At 34.7% G+C, this 18,599-nt stretch overlaps 1 protein-coding gene across 1 annotated transcript in view; it reads right to left on the bottom strand.

Annotated features, from left to right (window-relative positions):
* The window catches only part of COG5 (component of oligomeric golgi complex 5), a 266,210-nt gene that overhangs the window by 37,897 nt on the left and 209,714 nt on the right, over window positions 1-18,599 (bottom strand). The window contains exon 15 of the mRNA XM_057733615.1: window positions 983-1,093. Coding sequence (XP_057589598.1) covers window positions 983-1,093 — 111 coding nt within the window. The remainder of the gene's footprint in view (window positions 1-982; window positions 1,094-18,599) is intronic.

Raw genomic sequence — 18,599 nt, 5'->3', positions numbered from 1 at the left:
ATAATTAGAGGAAATAGAAAATATATCATTTTTTTATTTATTTTTGTTATTTACTTTTCTGAGATTTACCTGTTAATAATATATTTTGTTTAAATATAAATTTAAAACATATTTTGTTTAGTGTGCAAAATACACATTTTGGAAACCCCTAATTGATAAAAAGACGTTAAAAAATTTAAGTAAATGAAAAATTGTCACATAATTATTCTAAAATACAATGTAGCACATAAAAGCTCATACTAGAGGTCAAGTTTTTAAGATCATCTAACCTTTGGCTTCTTCAGGTCTTCTACCTATCTCTCTACTTACCAAATATTTTGAAAATCATTAATAGAGAGTAAACACAAGTGACTCAAGAGTCAAAGATGGGGTTGAAAGTATTGCTTTCCTAATAATTATGTTTACAGTTCATCTTAGACATAATACACGAAGGCAAACAAGTTACAGTTCAGTCATTTTTAAAAAGGTATTAGTAGAACAACAGCAAAAAAATATTTTTTACTCACAAGTAGTCTTCAATGATTATACTATAAGAGTTCACTGTTTTTAATGCATCTCTTCCCCCACTTTTTTTGTACAAAGATAAAACCTTTGTGATATATTAGACGGCTTACAGGTTCTTATTGTCACTAACTTTGCTATAATTTACTACCACCCTTATGATGTCAAATTAAGTTTTTTAATGGGTATAAAACACATATAATTTACCTTTAAATCCTCTGTTCAACAAACTTGACTATACCAAACAACCTTGAGGATCTACAGTTTATGTGTTTTAAACTAACTGTACAGACAAAAAGTCATACAAATAATAAAGGCCAGGATGGAAAACTGTTTAGAAAGAGTTCATGTCTCAGCTTACTTTACAATCATATTTTCATTGTATTCTTCCACAAAAAATTAAATAATTCATGATTGTCTAAATTCAAGACAAGAAGAACTTGAAATTAAGTCAAAAGAACTTAATTAAAATAAAGGTTACCTTTGTTACCGATTGGTGCAACTTATATAGCGAATTCACTACTGCCACATTTCTTCTCTGCCCTTCGGTAAGAGGTCCAATCACCTGACTTGCATCTCCTTGTGTGGAGAGCTGTAAGAATTCAACAGAAAAAGAAATTACCAAAATGACAGTTCATATTTAACTGGGGGGAAGTTCATGGTCCTCTGACAAAGAAAACGTTAACTGGAAATACTCAGGTCAAGCTCTGGACTTTAGGCATAGCCAGGTGCCTCTGTAGACATAACACCATGGACCTGGAAGCCTAATTAGTCTTGCACAGGAAGAACATCCTTCATCAGCACTTCATAGCTGGTGGACTCCTGAGGCAACTGTGACCCAAAAGCCCAGGATGTGCTGTTATTTTGAAACATCAACAGAGTATTTCTAGGGAATACCTTCTGCCAACAGTTTTATTTTCTACCCCAAAACTCAGAAATAAGCGCTCCGAAAAAAGAAAGCAGAGAAGGAAAAAAGGAGGGAGGGTGGGAGGAAGGAATAAAAATAAACCTACATACTATGTACATTTGACAGCCATAACAATAGTCTAATGAAATGAGTGGTAAAAAAAATAAAGGGTATTACAGTCATTTTTTGGTAGATTACAAAGAAAGTTACCCAGGATCATACTGTGTCTAGATGATCTGTAGAAGTGGTATTAATGCATGTGTTTTAGGAAAAAGGACATAGAATTTTTACTGAATTAATCTAAAACTATTATAGTTCCATTTAAGAAAAAAATCCACATATAAACAATTCTCATATTAATCAGGTTTTAATCCAATCCTCTATAACAATTAATATTTAAAGGCCAATTAAACTTGATCAGGAAAATAAAACATGAGGCAAGAAACTATACATGTAGATACACATCTCAAACATGAAAAACTGGCCTTTCAGGAAAGAGCTGAAACTAAGAGCAACTTCCCTTTGTTATAGTGAGAAAAATAAGATATGAGAGAAAGAAATACCATTTTTCTTCCTACTCTCCTTTGATGCACACAAATACATCTTCAAAGTTAAATTCAATTCCCACTTTATCAATTCCTACTTATGGCAATAAAATACAATTTAAAAACACAAAAAAACTGCAATTAAAATAAACAGAATAATCCTTCATTAAAGTTATAATCCATGATGATGGCTTTAAGTCAACATAAAGCTTTCTGATATTAGGTTAAGTAACTGCAACTTATTTTGCCTTTCCTCATGGACAGACAGTTACCAAACTACAATCAGGTTGTGTTCTAAACGGTCATCTGTAAGTTGGTGGGCTGAAAAAAAAAGCTGTATTTTTCCTGTAGAAACTACGTTAAAAAGGAACGGTTAGATTTCAGATGAGCCCATATAGCCCAGTTTAGTCTATAATGTGGTGAACTAATACTAACAGAAGCTCTGAGCTCCCAGCAGAGAGCAGATGATGGGCTCTGTGCTATGGTGAGCGTGGGAAAAGTCTCCTGAAGCCACTTGGGAGACCTTCATGGCAATGGTCAGTGGCATCAATGGTTACAGTAGACTCAGGGGGTCAGATGCTAAACATGTATCTCAATAAAACAGCATTTAAAAGTTATGAGTTCTAGCTGTACAATTCTGAAAAATTCAATCTTACTTCTCTTGAGACTCTCTCCAAACAATTTTGAAGTATTTACCAACAAGGAACTGGGAAAAGAAAAGAATTTTTCTGATGTTATCTTATTTTTATTTATTTTAGGTATCCCATATTTAATAAAGAGATAGGCTTACTGCTAGAAAACGGTGGAGATCATTTTATTTCTAAGAACTGATCATAGTTTTAGGGTGTAAAAGTACAGGAAGGCTCATTTTACACCTATTAGGATGCTATAATAAAAAAGACAGGTAAGAACAAATGTTGCCCAGGATGTAGAGAAACTGGAACTCTCTTGTGCCTTGTTGGTGGGAATTTAAAATGGAGTAGACACTCTGGAAAAGAGTCTGGCAGTTCCTCAAAGGTAAACAGAGTGAAAATATACCCAGCAATTCAACTCTTAGATACATACACAAAAGAAATAAAAATGTGTATACAACTATTCACAGAAGCATTATTTCACAGCATAAGAGCCTCAAAATGGAAACTCAAATGTCAACCAACTGATAGGTGGATAAATAAAAATAAGATGTAGTATATCCATACAATGGAATGTTCCTCAGTGAAAAAAAAAAAAAGGAATGCAGTTCTGATACATGCCACAACATGGATGTACCTTGAAAGTAAAAAGAAGCCACTTACAATAGGCCACATACTAAATGATTACATTTACATGAAATATCCAGATAAGCACATCCACAGAGACAAAGAGTAGATGAATAATTGGAAGAAGGTTAAATGGGGAGTGACTGCTCATGGGTAGATTTTTTGTTGGAGTGATGAAATGTTTTAAATTTGATTGTGCATATACTAAAAAACAATGATTTCTACACTTTAAATGGGTGAATTATATTTTATTTAAGTTGTTTTTTAAAAAGTATAGGAAGAAAATCTCCCACACTACAAAGGTTATCATAAATACCTTGAGAGCCTAGTGAAAACTAAGGTTAAGATTAGACGGCTTAGTTAAATAGATCTACAAAGTTCAATGAAGAAAATACTGTAGTTACAGGAGAAAAACAATGATAATATTAAAGAACTAAAAATGAAACACTGCTGTGCCAAAAACAAGGAACAAAACTTAAATATCCAAGTGAAAACATAACACTAGAAGATTGAAAATAAAGCTAATCTGCTACTTATCTTGGCCTGACAACACAACAGAATCAGTCCAACACCTTAGCCAAGTGGATCACCCTATGTTTCTCCCCAGCACCACTCCTGTCATAATCTTTTTGGGGAAAATAATTTCAAACTTACAAAATGTTACAAAAATAAAAAGGAAGACCCATTTATGCTTTACTCAGATTTACCTATTGTTAACATGTTATTTGTTTTATTAAACAGTCTCTTTCCTTCTCTTTCACACACATGTATATGCATAATTATTTTTTCTGAATCATACATACATTATGGCCCTTTGTCCCTAAAAATTTCAGTGTGTATTTCCTAAGTATAGCAAGGTTTCTTATGAAACCTCGGTTCAGTCAATGACTTCATAAATTTACATTGATACAATACTTTTATCTGGAATCTGCCATGTTTCCAAGAAGTTCTGGTTTCTTGCAGTGGAATGTGGTATTAGAGACCAAGATCTGGGCCCTAGGTATGCTCACTGCTACTTATTCATATAATAACTCTTAATTCAATATGTATATAGATGATTGTTTCAATACCCTAGACTCTTACTTAGTCCCTTGTCTTCTTCAGGTTATAAGAACTACATAGTGAATTCCCATTTACTGATAACCTAGACTTCACAATTTACAATCTACAATTTGTTTTATATTACATACCTATCACTTATCTTCAACTCATTTTATATTTTTGATTCATTTCAAAATAATTTCTAGACATACAGTATACTTCACCCCTAAACACTTAAGCATGCATATAATTAACTGGAATTCAATATTTACTTACAGTTTTGGGTTTTTTTTTACTTTTAAGGTAAAATTTATATATAATAAAATGCAGACATGAAGTACAATATATTGAGATTTGGTAAATTGTTTTACTTGTGTGACACTAACCACATCACTCCAGGAAGGTCCTTCACCCCTTCATCCCGCTCAACCCCACTCTTCTGGTTTGATAAGTCTCAGCTTTTACGTGGGACTACATTCACAGGCAATATGCAAAGATATTTTTAATGAGTTCCAAAGACAGTACTTCACATATCAATCAGTCTTTTACCAGCTCCTGCTGCCTCCTGCTGTGTTCTTCTTGGGAAAAAAAAATTATTTTTGCTCATACATATTAATATTTTCAAAACCACTAAAAGTAATGCACAATTTATATTTTCTAACATTTTATTATGAACACTTAAAGACTTGTACAGTGAACACTCATATACTGACCACCTAGATTCTATAACATTTCATAACACTTGTTTATGTTAACCTCCAAGCATTTTATATTTTTGATGCATCCCAAAATAATTTGTAGACATCACTATATTTGTTACCAATGACTTCATCTCACTGATTAGTTTTATCTAGTCTTCATATAAAGGTTTTTGTGTATATGAGTGTAAAGCTTCTATCACTCAGCATAATGTTATTGGTTTTCACCCACATTTGTTCCTTTCTATTGCTGTGTGGTATTCCATTGCATGAACTAATCTGCATTTGTTTTACCCATTCTCCTAGAATATCTGTAATAAAATGAACACTAGACTTAGGAATCTAGACTTTTCTCTACTTGTGGCTTCAGTTCTTTCATTTGTAACGTGAAACTAATAATATCGTCAATACCAAGGTATGCTTTGTAAATTGTAAAATGCCTTAGCAATGTAAGGCATTACCATTTTTATCTCCAGACAATTCTAACTCTTGTTCTCATTTTCTTCTTATTTCTCCTTTGCTTAGTCCTTTCTCCTACAATCCACTCCTCCAAGCTCTACCTATCTCAGTACTGGCAAGGGACCACAGGCATAGACTAGGACTGAGGAATCGGAACCAAAAGCCAATGAAGCTGTCTGGAGGTACAGACTGAATTATTTTGCCTCCTTTTTGGTTGTGGTAACAGAGCACCTTGTAGAGAGTAGTCATTCTTTATTTCAGAAGTCTTCACCCACCTTCAGCCATTTTAACTTCCGTTATTTCAAGCTATTTCCTTCATTTGATCCCCTTAAAACTGACTTTTCACAAATTCACATACACGTTCTGCAAGGCATTTTGAAGTAGAAGGTGCATATTAGGTATTTATTGAATGATTGAAGGGCTCGAGTAATGGTTTCTCAGCGTTGCTTTTTCAAAGTCCATCTTATCTGAGGTGAATAAAATTGTATGGAGGCGCAAAAACAGTTTTGGCTGTGAAGCATTAGGAACTAGAGAACTAGAAAGGTAAAAGCAGTAAGAGATTCGGTATTTTAAACTGTGAGAAATGTACACACTGGTGCATCAAGTTACACTATTTAATACAGTCTGGAAAGATGTCACGAAAGCAAAAGAGCATTTGAGTTTTAAAAATCACATATACGTACACGCACATGGAAGGAAAGAGAATCCAAAGGGTAGAGGAATCCTTAATAATTAAAATGGTTCCTTTGTGCAAATGACAAGACATTTCTTTTTAAGTTTAACTATCTGAAGAAAATATCTTTCAGAAATTCTGATTCTGTATATCTGCTCACTAGGAACTTTGTGTGAATTCAATGTGTGAGAAACAACTGAAAGTCTTGAAACAATGATAAGTCATATTGTTAACACGAAGAATATTTTTATGTAATTTTTAATTTGTAGATGAAATGACCCCAAGATCACCCTAACATCATGGCTGAGAGACACAAGTGAAAGAAAACTGACAATTCAAGAGATGAAGTGGATGAGAGCTTTAAATTTCTATTCAGATACTCTATTGAAAATTACTTTTGGGGAATTATAAAGTTGGTGACTTACAAGAATGTCTAAAAAGAACAAGAAAATATATTATGGATTAGTTAGGAATTATATAAGGTTAAGTTACTTTCCAGATATTATGGAAATAGCATTAGTGTTCCATTTATCTGTAATTTCCATTACTGCTAAGGAAATGTCAAGGGTACACAATAACTCCTTTTTAAAAGTGAATTTGGTCATAATTCTTTTAAGTATTCCTTTGTGATCATATGTAAAACAAATGCGGTAAAAATTACGTATTAGAATTTCATAGGTTTAGAACAGAACAATCTGAAATGTATATTTACAATGCTTCCTGAGTGAAAGTGTCAAAACATTTTTATATTAAATCAGGTTTTTTAAAAATAAATTTATTTATTTATTTATTTATTTATTTATTTATTTATTTATTTATATTGGCTGTGTTGGGTCTTTGTTGCTTTGCACAGGCTTTAGTTGCAGAGAGTGGGCACTACTCTTCGTCGTGGTGCATGGGCTCCTCATTGCCGTGGCTTCTCTTGTTGCGGAGCATGGGCTCTAGGTGCATGGGCTTCAGTAGTTGTGGCACATGGGCTCAATAGTGGTGGCTCATGGGCTCTAAAGCACAGGCTCAATAATTGTGGCACATGGGCTTAGTTGCTCTGCGGCATGTGAGATCTTCCTGGAGCAGGGATTGAACCCGTGTCCCCTGCATTGGCAGGCAGATTCTTAACCACTGCACCACCTAGGAAGCCCCAAATCAGGAACTTTTAACAAAAACTCTGAAATAAGTTCTGATGAACCTTCAGTTATACTTATATCTATACTTATTTTTCTGAAAGTGGTGAGTATATTTGGATTACAATTACCAAATTAAAAATTTAATGTGTAATTTATATTAAAGCAAATTCTTTTGATCTAATACATGCTTTTTATCCAATTTTAGAGTTCACAGCAAAAAAAAAATTGAAAAATATTACACACAAAAGGTAAAGCATTATTACTGTTGTTATTTTAATGGAGCATATAAAGGGCAAATATTTAGCTTTCAGATTGTCACTTCCCCTCCCACAGATGGAAGATATCAGCAATCAAGCGTGGCCCTGTTACAGTCTCATAACACAGTGCTCCAGGCAGTGACTACAAATCTCTTAGACATAGGAGATGAAATCTATTTGTAATCCCTGAGTGATGTCATATCAGTTTTTCTGGGCATACGGGTCAATGATTCTAAGTGTATTCTATGGTTCATCTAAACGCTTTCTAGGTCAAGAGACATTGATAAGCAATATATTCCAAGAGCCTCCAAACTGCTGTATCCTTTCATAACCCACTATTAGACACGTATCCTAAGAAAATGCACAAGGATAATGTTATTTATAAAACAAAGAAACTGGAAAACCCTACATGTCTAAGAATAAGAGAATAGTTGTATATATTAGGCAATTCACATGTTGGAAAAAATAACAATGGGAGATGCTTACATTATAGTGTTAACTATAAAAAAAACCCAAAAAAAGAATTGTCTATGTAGCGGTTTGCTCTCCCCCCAAAAAAAAACTGGAAAGAAAGCAAAAACGTTAAAAAATAGTATGAAGCATTACATAACGTGGAGTTACCAGAATATTAGTAAAGGCGCTGTGGAACTCCGTAAAGTATCTAAACGGTTCATTTGTACAACACACTAGAAATTGTTATACAAGATAATTTCATCCATTATAAAAATAAAAGATGAACAATTCCATCCCTGAAAGATTTAAGATAATATGAGAAAATAAACTGCTTTGGTTACTGTTTACTTCCCCAAAAGAAGATTTTTGGAAAAGATAATCTCTTGGTCTACTAATCAGTGACACAGATTAAAATAACTAATTTTTGTTTATATTTAGTTATCAAATGCTTTCATCATAGATTACCTGGTTTAGAGTAAAGAATACAGAATTATAATTAAATATCACTTAGCTTATTATAACATGCCAATTATCTTATTAAAATACACACACACATTCACAATTAAATTACCTAACATCCTTAATACTAAATATAGTTTGTAATACATTAAAAACTGTATTTGAAATTCAGACATAGGACATGTTTGTGCAAATGTATATAGCAAAGGACAAATCCACAGTTGTGCACAGCAATTTTTCACTTTCCTGGTATGTCAACCTAACTAAACCGCCCTGACAAATAAAACTGCTCTATTTAGTGCTAAAACTATCAGAAAATATTTTCACAAAAATCTTGCTACACTGCATGGCAACACTTTTCTGTGTTCATAAATAAGACACACAAAATGTGTACCTTAAGAAGGCAAATTCCACTTAACCTTTGTATGTGTTCACTAGTGAGTTGGTGTTTTTGTGCTATTACACATCTTTGTTTTAAAAGTAACTCTATCAGAGCTTTGTAGGGTATATATCGCAGCTTGTCCCTTCACTTATTAAATAGCTTTAGGTTACTATATCTTTTGAAATTTTGTTTCCTTTTCCTTTAATTTTGATGATTTTAAGTATCCTTCCTTTATTCTTAAGGTGTCAGTTTCCTGTTTTTGATCTTATCTCCCTTCAACTTGGTCTAACTTGCTTTAAAGTAGGAAACTAGAGGACTAACCACATGCAAGCTGAGAGACTTTCCCATGAATTAAGTTTATACTTAAGTGCTCGGACACTGTGACATCAATTCTAGAAGTTCAGAGGATGTTTCTAGTTCTTTCCTGGTTCTTATTTACATTTCAGACTGTTGAATTTGTTAAATATTTGACTACTTGATAAAAAAAGAAAAAGAGGTGTTACTACGTATCTCTTTAGCTAAAAGTAAGGCCAGGTACATTCAACTACAGAATAGATTCAATAGTAATGATACATCTTGACATCAGGCTACAACTTCACACAGATCTGATATCAAAGAGATGACAACTTAAGATGAGTTCCCTTTTGGACAATTAACATATAACTAAAAAGCTGGAAATCAAATTCTGTTTACAGATGAAAGATGAGTAAAATCAGCACACAGGAATCAAATATAGCTTTGTAATTGAAAGCTGTATCGTTCAGACACCCTGTATTACTGTTAGAAGTCCCTTTTATCAATATTAACTTACTTTTCTCATCAACCTCTGCTAGATCTTCTCCCAAGTTCCTGTCCTTTAAGTCAAAAACTCCACCTGGCACATGGAATTTGGTAACTATAGCAAGTGGGGAAGGTTAATCACAATTTGCTAGGAATGGATCACTTGGAGCTTCTACTTTATCTTTCTTCAAAGAACCTTATGCTTTTGAACAACATGTGGAATTTCCACCTACCCAAGACGGATCACTGGCTCCTAAAACACTAGCCTTGTTAATTGAATTTACAGTCATAAGTCTGTATATTTTTAATTCTTTGAAGAAGAGAGAACGGTTCACTGTCCGGTATACTGAGCTTTTCCCATTTTCCAATAATAAATACTAAGATTTATTAATCAACAGAAAAACTATTCACATATACATAAAGTATAGAGAATAAGAGCTCTTTGATTTAAGGTAATTTAAATTTAGTACAGACAGAATTTCAAACCACAGAAGTTCCAAAAGAAATAACTTTACTACCCTTAGGGATATAGAAAAACTAAAATCTCAGCATCCCACTAAGGCCTAAACTAGTCAATAAAATTTTAAAAAATAATTAGTAGTTTATATACCTGTATATAGACTAGTACTTTCAGTTTTTGAGATATAAATTCTAATGTAATTAAACCTATAATCTTGTATGCATTATTAATTTTCATAGCAAAGAAGTTCCTTATATATAGTCTAAAGATAACTTTCAATTTAACTAAAGTCTTAACAGTAAAAAATTGTATTCTTGAGCTCCAAGCTAATGAGGCTCTCTCTGAATACTCATCTTAAAAGCACTGTTTATAATGTCAAACCACACAAAAAAGGGTTAATTACCAGGTTGAGAAAAATGATTACTTAAAAAGTTAGAAATTCTTTTGTAAAATCTGGCGATGTCATTCTGTGTTTGTGTCTGCCACAAATGACTATGATTGTCTGAGGAGTCTGAAGGAAGTAATTCTATCATCCTCCGGTGGTCTGCCTGACCTCCTTAACCCCACAACTTTCCATTCTCATAGTGGATTTGTCAACTTCTTTCGGAAATTCCACCCACTATGTCTTATTAGTCTGAGGCTACGTTGTAAGGTGTATCATAATTCTTATACCTTCCTAGAAAATTGTTCCTTTTCTCATTTTATGACACCCCTCTCCCCTATCTCTAGCAATGCTTTTTCCTTTAGAGTCTATTTTGCCTGACGTTAATACAGTTATATCAGCCTTGGTCTAATTACTATTTGCCTGAAATATTTTTTCTCCAGTCTTTTACTTTTGTTCTTTATGTGTCTTTATGTTCTAGGTATATCACACAAAGCTACATTTAGCTATTAATTCTATCCAACTTGAGAAATGTCACTGGCCAGTAGTCTATTTACATTTACTGTGATCAATGATATATTTGGAATCCAGCTTACTATGAACTCTTTATATGATTTTTTTGCTTCTTTTTATTCTGTTTACTTTTCAGCTTTTTACTGAAGTTGTATTTTTCTTTTTTATCCATTTTCCCATCAGTTAACTTAGAAGTTATACATTCTATTTCTGTTCTCAGTGGCCATAATTAAATTGTTAAAATTCATACTCTACTTAAGCCAAAGTACCTATGGCTTTACAGTCCTCCTGTACAGTCCCTAGCATTTTAGAAAGCCTTCAAATCCATTTTCCCTTCCTCGTTGTAAACTTTAATGTGGACTTGTATTCTAGGGTTTTTTTGTTTACATGTCCCAAATTAGTCACTATTATTTCTTATTTTATGCAACTGCTTTTCCTTTTTTTATTTGCCAATTGTTTGTGCTTACTATTCCTTCTAGCATTTTCAATCCTTCCTTTTGAGTTAGATTTCTGCCTTCAGTGTTCAACCATTAAAGGTCTTCCCTCTCACTCAGTGTGAAGGCCAAAGCCCTCACTATACCCTGCAAGGCCTGGCAAGATCTAGAGCTGAGGTTATAGTTTCAAGGATATTAGTGTGGTTCACAGGAATTCTAGGGAAGCCAGAGCATTTAGTCAGTCTCTCGTCTTCCAGTATTCAGGAATGTGTACATAAGAGCAAAAAAGGCAGAGTGCTTTGAACTAGAGACCCTGGGCTGAAGGTGCCACTTCACGGTGATATAACCAAAGTCTGCAACTAAAAATGCTTCAGCAACCAGACTTCTGTTGGCTTTTAAGCCACCTGTACCTGCCTCATCAGCCCCACTGAGTGTGACCAATCCCTCTGGCTACTAATTAAATTGTTTCTTCTGTTTAAAACTTGCATATGGTAAAAAGTGAAACAGAGCTGACTGGAAAGTATAAATTGACAAACAAACGTTCTCCCTGCACATCTTTAGTCCAATTCCTGAGTCATACACTAACACTTTCTTGTGGCCTTCCATTTAAAAAAGGAAAAGGAAACAAAAAATCCATAAAACAAACATATATCTATTTTATTTATAGGTGGGACTACTAAATGTACTATTTTCACCTTCTTTTTCTAGCCTAATAATATACCTTGAAACTTTTCCAAGTCAGTACATAGAAATCTCCACAAGACTACAAAGGATTTCTCTAATTTGTAACTAAACTCGCAAACTATCAATATTTTCTTGAAGCATTTTCTTTGGATGCTTGAGGAAAGAAGTTCTGAACTCCCCAGACTGCAATATTCCTTGTCATTACTATTACTCTTTGAAGGTTATTAGAATGATTACAGTTACAAATTAATTTCCCAACTAAATAGGGTCTGCAGCAAAGACAGTGTTTACATATGTTTTGAATTAACAGAAGTGAAAAATCTATATGCTAAGTGTAATAAATCAAAGACAAATACTATATGACATCACTTATATGTGGAATCTAAAAAATGTAACTAGTGAACATAACAAAAAAGCGCAGACTTACAGATACAGAGAACAAACTAATGGTTACCAGTGGGGCGGGGGGGAGGCATGCAAGATAGGGGTAGGGGACTAAGAGGTACAACCTATAAGGTATAAAATAAGCTACAGGGGACTCCCCTGGTGGCGCAGTGGATAAGACTCTGTGCTCCCAATGCAGGAGGCCCGGGTTCTACCCCTGGTCAGGGAATTAGATCCCACATGCATGCTGCAACTAAGAGTTCGCATGCCACAAGTAAGGAGCACACATGCTGCAACTAAAGGAGCCCACGTGCCACAACTAAGAAGTCCACATGTTGCAACTAAGGAGCCCTGGAGCTGCAACTAAGGAGCTCTTGAGCCATAACTAAAGAGCCCTGGAGCCACAACTAAGGAGCCCATGTGCTACAACAAGGGAGCCAGTGAGCCGCAACTAAGGAGCCCACCTGCTGCAACTAAGACCCAGTGCAACCAAAATAAGTAAATGAATAAATAAATATTTAAAAAAATAAGCTACAAGGATATATTGTACAACACGGGGAATACAGCCAATATTTTATAACTATAAATGGAGTATAACCTTTAAAAATTGCGAATCATTATATTGTACACCCGTAATTTATATAATATTGTACAGCAACTATACTTGAATAAAAAAGTGAAAAATCTATACCCAAGAAAAGATGTCACCTCCACATCCCTTTACTTTCTCCAAATTTCCAAAATGTACAGTATATTATATTTAGTTTTTGTTAGTTATTTTAGGAAGTTCTTAGATGTTTAAACTGCGGAGAGGTGAGTGGTTGGTGAACTAAGGAAGAAAAAAACGCATTTCTACTTATCCTGATTTGTGTCCTTTTTCACTTTCTTCCTACGATTAGTTTATTAAACATAAGAGAGTCACTAAATATCTTCCAAAATTTATAAAGGCCTTCAATTCCTTTATATCTCCTAGAATGAATGACTATTCTCCTATAAAGCTAGAATATACCTATGCACCACCTATATCCATCCCTATACAGTTTTTTAAAATTATTTTTAATTGAAATATAAAATCGATAGAAATGTATAAAAAAACATAAACATAAATGAATTATCACAAACCAGAAACTCTTGTAAGCACAAAGAGAAAAAAAAATTTAAACATTAGCAGTTCAAAAACCTTCCCATGTGGTCCTAACTCAATCACTATCTTCTCCTTCCTCCTGCAAGGTGACTTCTTTATATAAATGGAATTATTCAGGACATATTATATTATTATTATTTCATTTATAATAACATTATTACATATATTTATATTTTGCTTGACATTGTTTGTGAGAGTCAGATAGGAATGTATGTAAACTATTGTTTGTTCATTTTTCAATGCTGTATAGTACTCCACTGATGAATAGCTCAGAACTTACATATCCATTCTGCTGTTGATGAGCATTTGGGTTGTTTCCCAAATATTACCACAAATAATACTGTAATACATCTTGCATGGTGTACATGTGCAAGCATTTCTATTGTTTTCCTTTCATATTTAAATCTACACTCCACCCAGGATTGATTTTTGTCTCTAGTGAGGGTCAACCTTTTTTTTTCCCACAAGACCACTGAAGTAACACATCATCACTTACTGAAGAGACCAACCTTTCCCCAGTGCTCTCCACTTCCATCTTTGTCACACAGCAAGTGACCACAAATGTGTGGGGCTGTTTCTCTTTCAATGTTCTATTTCTCTGTCCTTGAGCTTCACTTATCTTAATTATTGTACGTTTATAATGGGCCTTCATATCTAGAAGAGAAAATCTCCATGCACAGGGTACTGTTACACTGAACCTATAAATCAATTTTGGAAGAACTGACACATTTATAATACTAAGTCATCCAATTTATGAATAGGGTATATGCCATCCTTTAATTCTTCTTTAATTTCTCTCAATTTGACTTACAGTTTTCATTGCAGTTTTGCCCTTAAATTAGTCATAGAAACCTGACATTTTCTGATGCCACTATAAATAGTGTTTTTTTTGGGGGGGGGGAGGGGGTGTTATTTTTGTTTTTGGTTTTGGTCACGCTGTGCAGCTTGTGGGATCTTAGTTCTTCAACCAGGGATGGAACCCATGCCCTTAGCAGTGAAAATGCGGAGTCCTAACCACTGGACCACCAGGAAATTCCCTATAGTGTTTTTAAAAAATAAATTCTATTTTTTGTTTGTAGGTGATAAATAGAAATAGTTGATTTTTGTATAACTTGCATATAAAGGAGTTCAGGACATGCCACTCCAAAATATGCTGCTTTGGTATACTGATTATTTTAAGCTGAAGGCACTTGAAAAACAACAAGTACAGGGAGAGGCTTTCTCCAAACATGCCTTATCTAAACGCACATCCCCCAAAAGGAACTCAATTATCAGAAATCTTCCTCCTACGAGTTTCACCAACCAGGGAAGATTTACTTTTATCACAGGAGAGGAACTAGAAGTAGACATCACCCAGACAAAGTTTGTCACAAACTCTTATTTTTCATCTATCCTTCTAAAGCCCCATTTATCTTTTCTAAAAATCACTGACCTCCTCCTAAGTAACCCATATCACTCCCTTTCCCTTCCCTTATTAAGGGGGTATATGGGGACTTGCTTGGTGGTCCAGTGGTAAAGAATCTGCCTTCCAATGCAGGGGACACACATTCCATCCGTGGTCAGGGAACTAAGATCCCACATGCCATGGGGCAACTAAGCCCGCATGGCACAACTACTGAGCTCATGCACCTCAATTAGGAGCCTGTGTGCGGCAGCTGCAGAGCCCACACACCCTGGAGCCTGTGTGCCACAACTAGAGAAGAGAAAACATGCACCACAACTAGAGAGAAGCCTGCGTGCCACAACAAAAGATCCTGCATACTGCAACTAAGACCTGACACAGCCAAAAGTAAATAGATAAATAATAAATAACTCTTCTAAAAAAGAAAAAAGAGGGTATGTAAGATCTCAAATCTCATCCCTTTTTGGGTATTCACTATTTCTTTCCTGTGATGCCCTAACGCATATACACACTATTAAAACATTAATAATTTGTATACTTTTTCTCCTGTTATGTCAGTTTATTTCATAGGAGGACAGAGGGGAAGTCTTCTTCCCCTACATGTACATTGATTTTATAAAAGTCACATAATTCTAGGACAGGCTTTTGATTTCACTGATTTTTCTCTATTGGTCTTCTGTTTTCAACTTGAGTGATTTCTGCTCTCATCTTTATTACTTCCTGCTTTAAATTAAACTGCTATGGATTTAACTTGTTTTGTTTTCCACTAGTTTCTTGAGGTAGAATATTTGAAGAATAACTTGAGACCTTTTTTTTTTTTTTTGCCCCCATTATAAACATTTAATGCTATGTACTTCCCTCCCTAACTTAATTGTATCCCACAAATTCTGGGGTGGTATATTTTCATGTTTATTCAATTCAAAGTATATTTTTACATTTCTCTTTTTGACCCATAAATTATTTGAAAGTATGTTATTTAATTTCCAAATATTTGAGAGATTTTTCAAATTTTTTTTTTAGTTATTTTGAGAGGAGGAGTCATAGACCTCTTTGATATCTGTTACAATATTTTTTCCAGAAAAAACTCACATAAAATAACATTTCACAATTTCCTGGGGTTCACAGATCCCCTGAAACCCCTTCATAGACCTCCTAGATGAGCAATTCCTACCCTAAGATACTGAAAAATGATTAAAAAAAAAAATTTCTGGATTCCTGTTACAGAGAGCATACCTTCCTTCCATATGTGCCCTTCTTTTTAGGTATGTCTCAGAAAATCAACTAAATTGGCACAAGTTCATACTAGTGAGTTTAGTAAAAGTTGGCTGCCCAAAAGTTAGCTGCCCTGTGCTTGATGTAGTAAAGGATAAAGACAACCAAGAACCTCTAAGGTGCAAATGAGCTCTTTTCTACTCAAATGCAGTGAATTTTAGTTTGCATCCTACTTTTTAAAAGGAAGTATGTTTTGTTTTTATTGTCTTTTTTTTTTTTTTTTCAAATTAAGACTGCTGTTTTTCTGCTGACATTTGAAAGCAGGAGCACACAATCTACAGGCAGAGAGCAATACATTTTCAGCTTTTCAGCACCTTGAGGTTATAAACATGTCACAAAATCCAGAAGAAATATGAGAACTAGCCTAGTACCTTGAAAGCTCTCAGAAGCTCCTCTGTGAAAACTGTCTTCCTCTATGGTTAGTGGTCTTTATCCTCCCACTCTCTGTCCCCGGTGTCTGGGGGTTTTATAGTTTCCCTTTCAACCATGCCTCCCTCCTGACCACTACCACCACAGCTCTGCAATTCAGAATCACGTCTAATGCCAAGATCCCATCACAATGGATACTGCAAGATCCAATTCCTGAGTGCGTTTTGGCTTTTGTTCCATTTGCAAGGCAATCTTGCCTCACGTCACACTAGGCTGATACCTCTGGCAGCCCTAGGAGGTGAATGCAGGTCTTCTTCACATCTTATTTGTAAGTATAGCTATATCTTTATTGCTATGTGTATTTGTATGCCTGTGTGTGCCAGGGAATACGGTGCTCTGAGTGAATCACAGCCTAAGCCTGACTAAATGCTGACAACTTTCTCGCCCAGAAACATACTTTAAAATAGTATAATTTTGAAGTATACATTAGGGAATCAAATTATATTCCTACACCTTGAAACAGGGATAAAAGCCCTTCTTGATCACTAAGACCCTTGAAAAGATATAAAAGCTCTATAGTTTTAAGACTTCCAATTCCAATAAAAATGGACCAGGTAATTCAGACTATTCCTGTCGATGGCAACACCTAGAAAAGCTGAATTATATATTTAAAAAAGCTTCATGGTATAAAGTGCTAACATGGCAGTGAAAACTTATGGGGCATGATCCAATTGCCCAGTTTCTTTTCAAGTCCCTAACTACTACTTGTACTTCCTGGAGTTGATATGGAAAATTCTATTTGTTCTGTTTGTTCACATTCTGAAATAAAGGCAAAGATAAATGAATGTATATTTTGTAATGAAAGACATAAGGAAAAACAGGAGAGAGAAAAATTTATTTTACTGTTATATGCTTGTGGTAATGTAAACACGCTCAGGACAACAAAGATTCGTGAATATGACATATAAGGCAGGGGTCCCCAACCCCTGGTCCGCAGACCAGGCCGGGCCACACAGAGGGGGTGAGCGGTGGGCGCGCGAGCGCGCAAAGCGAAGCTGCACCTGCTGCTTCCCACTGCTCGCATGACTGCCTGAACCATGGCCCCCCGCCGTGACGTCTGTGGAAAAATGATCTTCCACGAAATTGGTCACTGGTGCCAAAAAGGCTGGGGACCACTGTGATAAGGGGTCAAAATATATATCACCAAATAAGGCCATATAGAAAAAGGCTCATAATTTTCAAACGTAATATTAACATTAATTAAAATCATTAACTGAATTATCATAGTAATCAATTTTTATCTTTGGCTATGAAGCTGATAGTCAAATGTCATAAAAATTTAATACACACTTAGGAGTAAATATTTGCAAAGCATGTATCTATACAACTCAACGGCCAAAAACCAGTCTGACTGAAAGACAGAGAATCTGAACAGACATTTTTCAAAGAAGATACACAGATGGCCAACAGGTACATAAAAATAGTGCTCAATATCACTAATCATCAGGGAAATGCAAATCAAAACCATAAAGAGATATCACTTCACACCTGTTAAAATGGCTGGTCACAAAAAGATAAGAAATAACAAGCATTGGTGAGGATGTGGAGAAACGGGAACCCTGTGCACTGATGGTAAGAATGTAAATTGCTACAGCCACTGTGGAAAACAGTATGGAGGTTTCTCAAAAAATTAAAAACAGAACTACCATGTGATTCAGCAATCTGAAGAAAATGCAATCATTATCTGGAAAAGATATATGCACCCTATGTTTGCTGAAGCATTATTTACACTAGCCAAGATGTGGAAACAACCTAAGGGTCCATGGACAAATGAATGGATAAAGAAAATATGGTGTATATATATAATGGAATATTATTCAGCCACACACAAAAAAGAAGGAAATCCTGCCATTTGTGATACATGGATGGACCTTGAGGGCATTGTGCTAATAAGTAAAATAAGTCAGACAAAGAAAGACAAATGCCATATGATTTCACTTACATGTAGAATCTAAAA

This window comes from Hippopotamus amphibius, chromosome 4, assembly GCF_030028045.1.
Source record: "Hippopotamus amphibius kiboko isolate mHipAmp2 chromosome 4, mHipAmp2.hap2, whole genome shotgun sequence".
NCBI lineage: Eukaryota > Metazoa > Chordata > Mammalia > Artiodactyla > Hippopotamidae > Hippopotamus > Hippopotamus amphibius.
This window is presented reverse-complemented; position numbering and strand designations above follow the sequence as displayed.